The sequence below is a fragment of the Phalaenopsis equestris genome, unplaced genomic scaffold (genome assembly GCF_001263595.1).
Source record: "Phalaenopsis equestris unplaced genomic scaffold, ASM126359v1 Scaffold000146, whole genome shotgun sequence".
Lineage (NCBI taxonomy): Eukaryota > Viridiplantae > Streptophyta > Magnoliopsida > Asparagales > Orchidaceae > Phalaenopsis > Phalaenopsis equestris.
This window is the reverse complement of record NW_018164588.1, coordinates 172,027-184,908: the sequence shown is the minus strand read 5'-3', so window position 1 is coordinate 184,908 and position 12,882 is coordinate 172,027. Positions and strand designations below refer to the sequence as shown.

General features: G+C 38.3%; 2 protein-coding genes across 2 annotated transcripts in view; both read right to left on the bottom strand.

The window, feature by feature from the left end:
- Positions 1-1,599: 1,599 nt before the first annotated feature.
- LOC110021783 (pentatricopeptide repeat-containing protein At3g22150, chloroplastic) lies at positions 1,600-4,800 on the bottom strand. The gene has a single exon (XM_020720423.1). The coding sequence runs from the start codon at positions 4,689-4,691 to the stop codon at positions 2,142-2,144; it is 2,550 nt and encodes an 849-aa protein (XP_020576082.1). The 5' UTR covers positions 4,692-4,800; the 3' UTR covers positions 1,600-2,141.
- A 1,229-nt stretch (positions 4,801-6,029) lies between these two features.
- The window catches only part of LOC110021782 (cleavage and polyadenylation specificity factor subunit 3-I), a 12,125-nt gene continuing 5,272 nt past the window's right edge, over positions 6,030-12,882 (bottom strand). The window contains exon 6 of the mRNA XM_020720422.1: positions 6,030-7,850. Coding sequence (XP_020576081.1) covers positions 6,198-7,850 — 1,653 coding nt within the window. The 3' untranslated portion in view covers positions 6,030-6,197. The remainder of the gene's footprint in view (positions 7,851-12,882) is intronic.

The following is a 12,882-nucleotide window of genomic DNA, read 5'->3' as shown; positions in this document are numbered from 1 at the left end:
TAATAATAATAATAATTAGTTACGGCTTTTTTTATTTAGCTTATAAAAATATGAAAATAATCCACAATTATTTTAAAATTAACTTCAAATAGTCCTTCATGAAAATTATGTCAACAATAATTTAAAAACTTTTGATTATTTTAGCACTTTTATAAATTCAGAGATTATAAAACAGTCGCAAATAATTTGGTATTATTTCAACAGTTTACTAAAATAGTCTATCCGAATATAAAAACCTGTAAACCTGAAATCCGCTAACCTAATAAAGCTTGTCGGATTAACAGTACTAATTTTATTAAAATTCATCACATTGTTCATACTGAGATGTTCATAGTTATTTACCACTAACCTCTCATTAAATCTGAGATATATAGAGAGACAGCCCAATTTTGGAAAAATACATTTAAAGGTATCCGAGGTGATGAGAAGCCACTGTGCGCCATAGGCGACGAAGCCGAGAGCAGCGGCAAGGAAAAGGACAGCCGGAAGGGGGAGGTACAGGAGTGCAAGGCCGGAAGACCAACCGAAGGCCTTGCCGAGATCGGAGGCGACGGCCAGGTAATTGAGCTGCACCTGCGAGATCCCCATCGCCTCCTTCAGCTCCGACGAGTAGGAAGAGAAGTCGAAGTTGGTGCCGGTGAAAGCCTGGATCCACACCGTCGCCAGCAGTATCATCCATCGCCGTGATTGACCGGCCATGCTTTCCGATCAAATCCCGACTCCTCTGCTCTTTTTCTTTTCTCTTTTCCTCCCCCCTCCTTCTGTACTATTTCTTTAACGCGATTTCCCCACCGCCTGGCCTTTAAAAACTTCAACGACAGGCGTTGCGTGGGAGAAACAAAGATTTCGGCCATCTTACACTGGTTGACGTGTTTCATAGTAGGCCTCAACAATGAGTTGCACAAAGCCTGGCCCATTATAGAAAGCGCTCCTCAACAAATTAATAATAATAATAATTAGTTACGGCTTTTTTTATTTAGCTTATAAAAATATGAAAATAATCCACAATTATTTTAAAATTAACTTCAAATAGTCCTTCATGAAAATTATGTCAACAATAATTTAAAAACTTTTGATTATTTTAGCACTTTTATAAATTCAGAGATTATAAAACAGTCGCAAATAATTTGGTATTATTTCAACAGTTTACTAAAATAGTCTATCCGAATATAAAAACCTGTAAACCTGAAATCCGCTAACCTAATAAAGCTTGTCGGATTAACAGTACTAATTTTATTAAAATTCATCACATTGTTCATACTGAGATGTTCATAGTTATTTACCACTAACCTCTCATTAAATCTGAGATATATAGAGAGACAGCCCAATTTTGGAAAAATACATTTAAAGGTATCCATCCATCTTATGAAACCTACAATTATTTTCAACAAGAAAACGTAGACGACACTCGCATAAACAACAATTCCCATCATCCATCTTATGAAACCTACAATTATTTTCAACAACAATTTGGTAGCTTGCATAAACAACAATTCCCATTAAAAATAGCAAATTTGGTAGCTTGCAGGCCTGAAAAAACATTTAAAAAACAAGAGTATGTAATGGTTTGATTTGATAGGAAACCTCAAATACTCTTCATATGTAATGCTTTACTTCTAACATATAAAATGAATGTCTACACCACACTCCTCTTCTACACCAAGTAACCAAACAGGGACATCTCTATGAAAAAAAGAAGCTGTATTTATCTAAACTTATATTACAAAAATATATATAAAAAAAAAGGCTATAGATGATCAAGAAACTTTAATCTCACCCTCTTCATGATTAGAAAAGGCACTCAAGCTTAGAAAGCTTGCGATGACAAAAAACTTTGGAAGCCTATCTTTTCAGTTTGCAGGATTGCCAATCTTAAAGTCTCATGCCCAAATACCCGTCATTCGGAGCCTAAGGTTTCCAATTTTTATAGGAGCCTGATCAATTTGTAAGAGCAAAAAAGAAAAAAACCTCACCCATTTCCAGACTAATTCGAGTCCCCCTTGCAATACTCGTTCCGGTCTTGCAATCTCAGAGGTCAACAGTGCACCATGTGAGACCACAATATGTCAATCCTCCAGAGGCTGCTAAATGCCAACCGGGATGACTCATCAGTAGAGAGCCATAAATCTAAATCCAACCGCTCATAAGTCATAAGTAAGGGTAAAACCATCATTTTTCTCAGCTGATGACCTCATATCTGATGCCAAACCATCAAGCATCGCATGTATACGGTCACTCTCTGGATGATCTTTATCTCTGGACATGAATCTGTGAGATGCATCCCGCACCTCAATCCAACTGGAACCAGGCTCCTTCATCAAACCCCTTCCTTTCATTTCCTGCCTCAGTCGGCGAACGCCATCCCATCTTCCCTCCTCAGCATACACATTTGACATTAGAACATGGTAACCTGCAGAACCATTTTCATTTTGATTTTCCATGTCAAATAATCTCCTTGACACCAATTTCCCCAACTCGTACTTGCCATGAAGCTTACAAGCTGCAAGCAAGGAACCCCAAATTCCTACCTGATTTCCGCTCTCCCCGAGATATCTCACAAACTCATAAGCTTTCTCCACCCTCCCCGCTCTGCCTAACAAGTCAACAACACAGCAGTAATGCTCGGTTGTAGCCACAATCCCAAAAGCTTCCATTGATTCAAAAACAGCAAGGCCCTCGTCAATTAAGCCACTGTAACTACAAGCTGATATAATCGCCACAAATGTCACTGCATCGGGCTTTATGCCTAAAGACTGCATGTCCTCGAACAGCGAAAGAGCTCTCTCTCCAAGCCCGTGCTGACCAAAGCCTGAAAGCATTGTAGTGTAGGTGACTCTATTCTTTTCTTTCATGAAATTGAAGACCTTGTCAGCGGAGATAATCCCACCACACTTTGAATACATGTCTATAATGGCCGTGCCCACAAAAACGTTAGTGTCCAGGTGTTGCCGAATAGCAAATCCATGGATCTGTTTGCCAGCTTGGATTCCTTCGATAGGGTCACAAGCAGGGAGGATCAATGAGATGGTCACATGATTAGGCAAGCAGTTTCTCCCAAGCATGTTGCGGAACAAAGAAAGAGCCCTGTCAAGATTCTCATTGTGCATATACCCAGCAATCATCGCATTCCATGTGACCTGATCTCTCTCATCACAATCATTCGCATCAAAGATGCGTCCAGCTGTTTCAACGCAGCCAGATTTGGCATACATGTCGATGAGATAACTGAGCATCCCTTCAAACTCAATTCCCTGCCTGATGAGATAGCCATGTGTTTCCTTCCCCACACTGAGGCTGCCCAGATTAGATGCTGCTGAAAGCAACGCAGTAACTGTGACTGAATCAGCAATTAGGCCTGCCTTATGCATCTCATGAACCAGCCGAAGTCCTTCAAAGTTCAGGTCTTTCTGCACAAAGGCGGAAATCATGGTATTCCAACTCACAATATCTCTCTCTAACATCAGACCGAAGACATCAAAAGCAGATTTTACATCATCACATCTAGAATACATCACCATGAGAGCATTGTTAAGGATCAAAGGAAGCGCCTTTGAATTTTCTTTTATCAGGTAAGCATGAACCTGCCGGCCTAACCCGTCGTCCTGCAACTGTGAAATTGCCATCAGAGACGCCAGGAAAGTCACATCATCTGCAACAACCTCATCAGACTCTAAAACTTGCAAAAAAAGTGCAAGAGCTTCTTCGTAACAAGCATTTTGAACATAGCCCCCAATCATGGTATTCCACACCTGGACGTTCTTCTCAACGGCACAGTCAAAGATCAGCCTGGCAGATTGGATATCCGAACGCTCAGAATAAATGAAAATGGCAGAACTCAGGACGAATACATTTGCAACGTAATCGATGCCAAATTTGATGAGCATACCAAAGAGCAAGTCGGGCCAATAGTTCGATCCCTTCACTGAAGCAGCTGAGACGGTCGCAGGGAAGACATTCACAAAGCTGACGGGCGAGGGCCTGATTCCCGCTTCAACCATGCGCCGAAACTGATCCAGCGCGATGGCCGGGCGGCCGGATCTCACGTACCACCCAATCAGAGTGTTCCAGGACACCACATTTTTCTTGGGCATTCTGTCGAACAGCAAGCGGACGGCGTCCACAACAAGGAGATGGTGGGTGTCGAGGGCTGAGGCGTACATGTTGAGGAGAGAGTTGTTGAGCACACGGTTGGTAGGGGTTGTGGGAGAGCAGCGCAGTATGCGGCAGTGAAGGGACTGGCCAAGGCGGAGGCGGCGTGAGTCGGCACACGCCTTGAGGACTGACGAGTAGGTGTAGTGGTCGGAGCGTGCATCTGAATCCGAGTTCATAAGCTGGTAAAGTCTGAGGGCATCATCGGGATAGGAGTTGCAGACGTAACCGATGAGGATGGCGTTCCAAAGAATGGTTGGGATGGGGCGGGGTAGAGCATCGAAAAGGCGGCGGGCGAGTTCGATCCGACCTTCCTTGCATAGCTGGCTTAGACGGGAGCGAAGGGCGTTGGACCGGCCAGAGCGGTTGGGGTTTTCTAAATCGGGGTCGAGGGGACGGGAAAGCTCAGCGGCCGGCGGAGTGAGAGATGGCGGCGAGGAGGAATTACGGGGCGGGAAGCCAACGGAGAAGAGAGGCTTGGAGCAGGAGTGGGGGTGCAGAGGCGGAGGGAGTCGGATGGCTTGAACCCAGTACTGAGTCATCGCGCCTGCCCCTTACTTCATCACCACATTTCATCATCCGTTTTCCATAATTTATAATTTTCCACCCAGATATGTATTTATTTTTCCCTCACTTCTCTCAAAATCTCCAGCCCACAACCACAAATAGCTGAAAAAAATTGTTTACATAATTTCTATCAATCCATTTTCATTTACTTCTTAGTTTATTATTTTTTTTACATATCAATCATCCAAAATATTAAACATAATATTTACATATCAATCATCCAAAATATTCAACATAATATTTTAATCACTAAAATTTTTAATTATAAATATATATAATTATCTTTTTTAATTATAAATATATATAATATCCGAATTGATACCCCTAATTATCTTTTTTTCAAAACTTTTAATCACTAAAATTTTTAATTATAAATATATATTTTCATTTCAATCATCCTTTTTACCCATTAGTAAATATTTTAAATAAGAATTTTGAGTAATTAAAATATTATATATAATTCAATATTTTAGATAGTTATTACATTATATTTAAAATTTTTGTAATGACTAAATTATAAACATGATTTGCAAGATTTGGAAGATCAGGTTGGCCGTGGACACGGTCAATTCTGTACAAACAATTCACTAAAATCTCTCACATCACATCAGTTCTCAACTATTTAAATATCACAAATTTTTTATGCGAGTACATATGGTCCATGCGTAACGTTTAAAGATCAGGTTGGCCGTGGACATGTCTTTAACATCACATCAAAATTATCATCTTTTAAGGGTGCTAAAAATTCAACCAACACTTCAACAAAACTCAAGCTCGGTTAACCCAAATATTTTTTGAGTCAGATTTGAATCAAAGAGTTTGACCTGTTTATCATTTATGCTGGGTTCAAATTGAACATATTCAAGTCAGGTAATTTTCAAATCGCCCTTGAACCTGACCCGCCGACCCGAATTGATACCCCTAATTATCTTTTTTTTCAAAAAAAATATATAATTTAGCACATAAATTTAAGACAACAAAATTTTAATAAGTGTGAATATCAGACTTTGGGTATTTAGGTATTAGAAAAATCAAGAACAGCATAAAAATCCGAGATAACCGAAAGAAGTAAAGCTTAAAAATGAAGCAACAAAAACTACTTGGATCAGGGAGTTTAATGAAAACAGAGGACAACCCTCAGAAATACAAATATGCTGTTAGAGGCAGCTGGAGCTGCTCGTCAGCTGAGAAAAACTGAAACGCTGTTCTCAATCTCTCAATCAACTGGAATCACATAAGAGATTGATTAGTCTCTCAATCAACTGGAATCACATAAGAGATTGATTTGTATGGAAAAACAATTTCCCCCTTTTTTTTTGAGTCTCGGTGCTTTTTAAATTATATATGTTGCCACGACATGACTCGCAGTTCCTTCACTAACAACCAAAGTGCTCAAGGAACAAAAATGAAACTATCTATCTGCTGGTTAACAAGTTTCAGTTTCCAGTTAACATATATAATAAAATAAATTACTTTGTAGATCAAGATGCGGATAGCGGGATCGGCCTCACGGCACTTTGAATGCGACGAAATGCTGTTCTCACCCTGTCCTTGAGAGCCTCATTATCACATTCAACATCACCGTTCTTCCCATCCAAACGAGCAACATCCCCATCAACCGTGACCACCAGCTTCCCTTCTTCCCCAACCTTCACATCACCAAAAAGGGATACAAGCAAAGCAAATGTCACCTTCTGCGCCATCCTTTCAGTCTCCTCCTCCCTCTTGTTGTTGTTGTTGTTGTTCTCCACCGCAGGCATAATTACTTTAGGACCTTCCCTGTTTATGTTCAAGATTAAGGCCACAACAGAATCCGATACCATATCACTGATCGGATCAGAAGTCCACTGCAGACTCACAAGACTCTCCGACTCATGTCTTATGGTTACTCTCTCATGAACAATAATTGTTGGCACGTCTGCCTCCTCTTGTGGGGACACCACACTTTCATATATCCGATTTAATCTGTGTTTTATGACTCCAAAAGCACCAGTATAAGGAACAGAGATCCTTTGAGTGATGTTTGCAGTGGACAGCTGAGAGAAAACATGGAGGTCTTCAGATGCCATAATCTGGTAAGTGAAGCCTTTCTTAACCAGCAATCCGTTGACAGTACTGCCAACTTCTGGCGTCCTTTCAGCCAGCCTTCCTATTGCCTTGGCCATTTTCTCAGAGCTGAAGTACATCTCAACGGACTGGCAATTCTTTGGGGAGATTATCTTTGTATTTTGATCAGCAAATTGAGTGATGAGCTTCTGCTTCAGCCTGGCCATCTCATTGGCTTCTCCATGGACAAGAATTATGTTGGGAGGCATAAGTTCCTTCAAGAAGGTACTTGTCTGCGCGAAATCTGCATGAGCTGAGAAGGAGATGTAATATACCTGCATATTTAGAGGAGCAGTGAGGCCATTAATTAAGGTCACCTCTTTTGGTTCATTAATAATGATCTTTGCCAGTGTCCCTTCCACAACATAACCTGGCAGGACACAAGCATTTTTCTTATCTGTACACCACCTGTCAAAAAGCTGTCTAGAGAGACCACTTTGGAGACCACCTGGGCTCGCCATCACCACTGACGGACCGACATCATCAAAGTTTTCTATGCTTTTCAAAGGAGAGATGTGCTTGAAATCAAAGGGATTTGAGTTTGCAAATTGGTTCCGTATCCTCTCATTCATTGCATTGATGTACGTCTGGTAAACAGCCATGCATCTCTTAGCAAGCGGGGAGGCATAATAGATGGGGATGTTGTGAAGTTCAGGATGGTTGGACCAGTATTCATCCAAGATGAGGAGGAGCTCCTGGGCTCTCCCAAGGGCAAATGCCGGAATAAGCACTCGTCCTCCCTGAGAGATGGTTGAATGGATCACATCTGTGAAGCGTTTCTCTCGAATAACACGGGGCTGGTGGAGCTGCACGCCATAGGTGGATTCTATGATGCATATATCAGGAGAGAATTGTGGGATTTCAGCAGCACGGAGATGGCGGTCTTCTTCACGAGAATAGTCACCAGTATAAAGAACTCTGACGCCAGCAATGTCCACCATGAACATGGCAGCTCCAAGGACATGACCAGCTGTGTAGCACCAAAAACGAATTCCATTCACTTCTACCGTCTGGTGGAAGTCAATAACCTGAAACTTTTCTAATCCACTCAAACCTCTGATACTACAAGTGACAGCATTCATTAATAGAAAAATATAGATGTTACGTTATAAAATGACCATAAAACTTTGTGAAATAAAAACGTGGTAGTAGTAGCCAGTATAGCTGTGTTACGACCCACAATCAACTTGGTAACATTAGATGCTACCGTTCCAAGGATTCAGGGAATGAACTTGTAGAACTGTGTGGGGGAATAGCAATTCCTCGAAGTCTGAAAGGATAGACTTTAAAGATTTGAGGAAAAAGTGATTGAAGAAGATGGCATAACAAACCTAGATACTACCCCCGTGGTATATTAAAAGTGAAGAACAACAATTGGAAGTCTTCTATTTCTAAAATTACAAAGTGAAAACACAGCAGATTGACGAACTCCCATTGGAATTGGATGTTCGTTTGTCCGTTCTATGTTGCTCTAAAGCGTGAAGAGCCCTAATTGGCACCACAAAATATATGGAAGACATGAGCAATGTAAACAAGAAAACGAGAAATATTCAAAAGAAAAAAAGTGTTTCTTACTTGAGCATCCAATGCCAGAGCTGCGTAAAAATGCTCACATTCTTCAAGGGGAATAACGAGTAAACGCAACAAACAATAATGGAGGAAACTTCATATATGACGTTTGTCACGGGAAGACATCCTTTCTTTTTTGCACAATCGAAATCATATGATACATATTTATAGACACTCCTAACACTATAGGTTAGAAATATCTCCAATATGGAAAAATAATCTACTTAGATCTCCTCAAATTATGTTACCAAATATATAAGCATTAGATTTAATGTTTTTCATAACTCTCCCCTCAAGTTGGAGCATACATATTTATGATATTATTTTGGGGCTTTTACACACATACCACTCAATTCTTATGAATTTACACATTCAACGCAAAAAATTATTTTTCGTTTGCAATCTTAGTTCACATTATTTAAAAACTAATAAAATTTAAAATTTTTAAAATACAATATAAAAATTTAATATATAAATATAATATTAATATTTTTTATTTATAATTTAATTAATTCGAGTGAAATCTAGTTGAACACCTATGAACAAACATTTATTTGTGTTCAACTTATTTATATATCAAGCTCAAAAAATTTATTTGCAATCGGCTTGTTTGCTTAATGAACAAATCGAACACGAGATACTCACGAACTACGAGCTTCTTAGATAGTCCTAGTTGGAACTGTCATCTTAAAACTCATTTCGGTCAGGAATTGGGAGACTCGCATCAATGCACTCGATGCTTATGTCATTGCTTGATACTCAGATTTTGCACTTGGTCGTGCCAGTATATTTTATTTCTTACTCTTCCAAGAACCCAAATTACCACCAACAAAAAAAAAATAATAAAGTAATGGATCTTCGATCAATTTTGGAACTTGCCCAAACTGCATCAGAGAAACATTCAATATTTCTGCCCATGATTTTGATATAGAATCCCTTTTCTAGAAGCATTTTTGAGGTCATTGTGAGATAGTTTGGGGAAAACATGAACTGACTTATAGTGCTAACCGAATATTCAATGTCAGTGCGAGTCACCGTGATATAGTTTAATTTTTCCACTAACTTCCTATATTTTTTAGGACCATTAAAAGGCTCTCCACTTTTGATAAATTGTTGATTAAGAAACATTGGAGTACTGCATGGTTTGACATCTAATTCCCCATTTTTGCTAACAAATCCAAAACATACTTTCGATGAGATAGAAATGCACTCTTCTTGCTCCTTGTAACCTCAATCCCCAAGCACTTCAAGGAAACCAAATCCTTAGTGTTGAACAGATTTTGAAGAAATGCTTTCAATAATAAGATTCCTTACACATCACTTCCAATAATAATAATGTAATCAACATATACATCAAAAAAAAGATCCCAGGAGTAGATTACTTGTAGAATACAGTATGATCACTTTTACTCTTCAACGTCCCAAACTTTTCTACTGCTTGGCTTAATCTTCCAAACCATGCCCAAAGGCTTTGTTTCAATCCATATAGTGACTTCCGAAGATGAAATACTTTCCCAGACTCCACTTAAACAATAAATCCTAGAGGTTGCTCCATTTATATCTCTTCTAAAAAATCACCATGCAAAAATAAACATTCTTCACATCAGGCTGGTGCAACAACCAATTATTCATTACAGCCAAGGACAGAAAAAGATGAATCGAAGTCAACTTGGCTACTGGAGAGAACGTATCCAAGTAGTCAATCCTAGCAACTAATCGAGCTTTGAGAAGAGCTACAAATCCGGTAGAATAAACTTAATTGCAAAGAGTCATTTACAACCAACAATCCAAACTTCTTGAGTTCCTAAATTCCATTTTCAACTAAGACATTCATTTCATCAGGCATTGTTGCCCGCCATCCAGAATTGAATAGGGTTGTTAAATGAAACCTGGGACTTCAATAGAATCAAGGAAAGCAATAAAAGAGCATAAAGTAGAAGATAACTAATCATAGTTAACACAAGAGAAAATGTGATAGACACGTTTATGTTTACCTCTTAGAAGAGCAACAAATAAATCAAGGCCATAGGAGAAGGATTCAATGATAAAGAGGATATTAGTGCCAGACTAGGATCAAGGGAACGAGGTCTTCTTGGATAAGCATTGATGATAAGTGGTTTATGTTGAGGCACTGGTGGTGGAAGTGAAATTGAACGAATGATGTAATACATTAACAACTCATCAGAATCTTATGAGAATTTAAGCAACAACGAGCTGCCAAAGAATGTGATTTGTTTGAGAAAAGTGATATCAACAGAGATCACGTACCTAGTTAAGGGAAAAGAGAAATATCAATACCCTTTTTACAAACAAGGGTATTCTAAAATAGCACAACTTAATGACTTAGGGTCCTGTTTAGAAATTTGTGGACAGGTGTCACAAACAAAACACATACACCCAAATATATGTGATTCAATGGGAAAGAGAGAGTTAGTTGGAAGTTGGAAATAAAATTTGGTAAGGTATTTGGCTCTATAAAATGGTAGAAGGCTATTGATAAAAAAAAAACATGATGCAACAACCCAGTATTGCTTGGGTACTGGGTTTGAAACAAAATAGCTTTTAGCTATTTCAAGAAGATGTCTATTTTTTCATTCAACTACTCCATTTGAGGATGGAATATCAACACGAAATGACTGGTGCAGCTTCCCGTTTTGTGTCATGTATGACTGAAAGGATGCAAAGAATATTCTTCGACATCGTTACTTCTCAGAATCTTAACTGAAACATTGAATTGAGTTTTAACTTCAACATAAAAGAATTGAAATTATGATAATAACTTTAAACGAGATTTCATAAAGTAAAGCCAAGTCTACGAGAAAATCCATAAAAGTGACAATATAAAAAATCATTAGATAAAATAGAATAATGTCTCCATACATCAGAATGAGCAAACTCAAAACAATCAGAATGATTTATTTTTTTTTCGTCACACCTCTCAATCTATTACTATTTATACAAATGTTTATTGAGTTTGATCAGTTCATGATTGTTGTTCTACCTCGGGGTATTGCTCATTTGTATGGAACAAGCTTATCACGTGGAAAAACAAAAAACAAATTGTGGTTGCTTGAAGCAGTGTCGAAGTTAAGCTTTGGTCCATGTCTTTGGGAATCTGTAAAGCTCTCTGGCTATGTATCAGGCTCTGTAAACTTTGTATGACGTCTGTCCCGCTAGAGCTGTTCTGTGACAATAATGCCGCAATCAACATTGCTCACAATTCAATCCAGCATGATCATACTAAACATGTGGAGATCGATAGACACTTCATTAAGAAAAAGATAGTGAGATTTGTGTTTCAAATGTGTCCTCCAGTGGTCAATTAGCGGGCATACTCACCAAAAATCTTTCTCGCCTTTTGTTCAATGACTTCAAATCCAAGTTATGCTTCAATTTGAGGGGGAGCATTAGATTATAACGGCAATCCCTAGCCATTATTACTCATTATTTGCTATTATTCCCTCATTATGTATTTCATATTTTGCTTTATTATGTTTTATTTTCAATAACTTCAAATCCAAGTTGAACATGAGTGACACTCATGCTTCAACTTGAGGGGAGTAATAGATTGTAACGGCAATCCCTAGCTATTAGTACTTAATATTTGTTCTTATTCCCTCATTATTTATTTCCTATTTTGCTTTATTATGATTTATTTTCTTTCTCTTGTTGTTTTATTCTGATTTATTTCTTTCATTTATTATGTTTATTGTAATTGGGTTTAAGTACTCTGCCTCCTATCTAAAATATTGAGCAGCTTTATTTCGAATTTCAACACTTATTAATTTCTCAAGCTTATTAAATCATTCACTTAAAAAGTATTGAACCAAACAAAATATTAAATATGCATTCAAGTTGTTGAATTTTTCCTACAATACCGCGCTATTGTAACTCCTTACAGTAGCATGATACAGTAATGTTGCTATAATGGAGCTCACTCACTCTACAATCATACCAAAGAACTTACGTCACATGGAAAAAGGCCTTATGCCCTTAGATAAATTTCTCCAAGGCGTGCGTGACGCGCCTAAAAAAATGAAAACATTTTCATATATATTTTATACTCATTTTAAATTATATCACACTTTAAAGAAAAATATTTTGCATGATTTCGGTTCCAGGTACAATAAATGGACTTATGGAGAAAATGAAGTAAAAACAGTGCAATTTAGAGTCAAAACGAGGAAGAAAAATTTTTTTACCTGACACACTTCGATATGTCTTTCTATATTTAATCTTCTTTACATTTATCACATATTTTTGAAAGAAATTATACTTTAAAGAAATGTTATTTTCATGTTTATTTTGTAGATATAACAAATTGGATTGAAAAGAGTCTGAAACAAAGCGAAACGGGGCGAAACAAAACAGAAATAGAGCTAAACAGAGCTGAAACAGAGCGAAATGGGGCGAAACGGTGGAGTTGTCTATAGGGTGGCGTCTAGGTGCCCAAAGCTGGCGCCTAGGAGTCAGAAATGGTTAAAGAGCGGT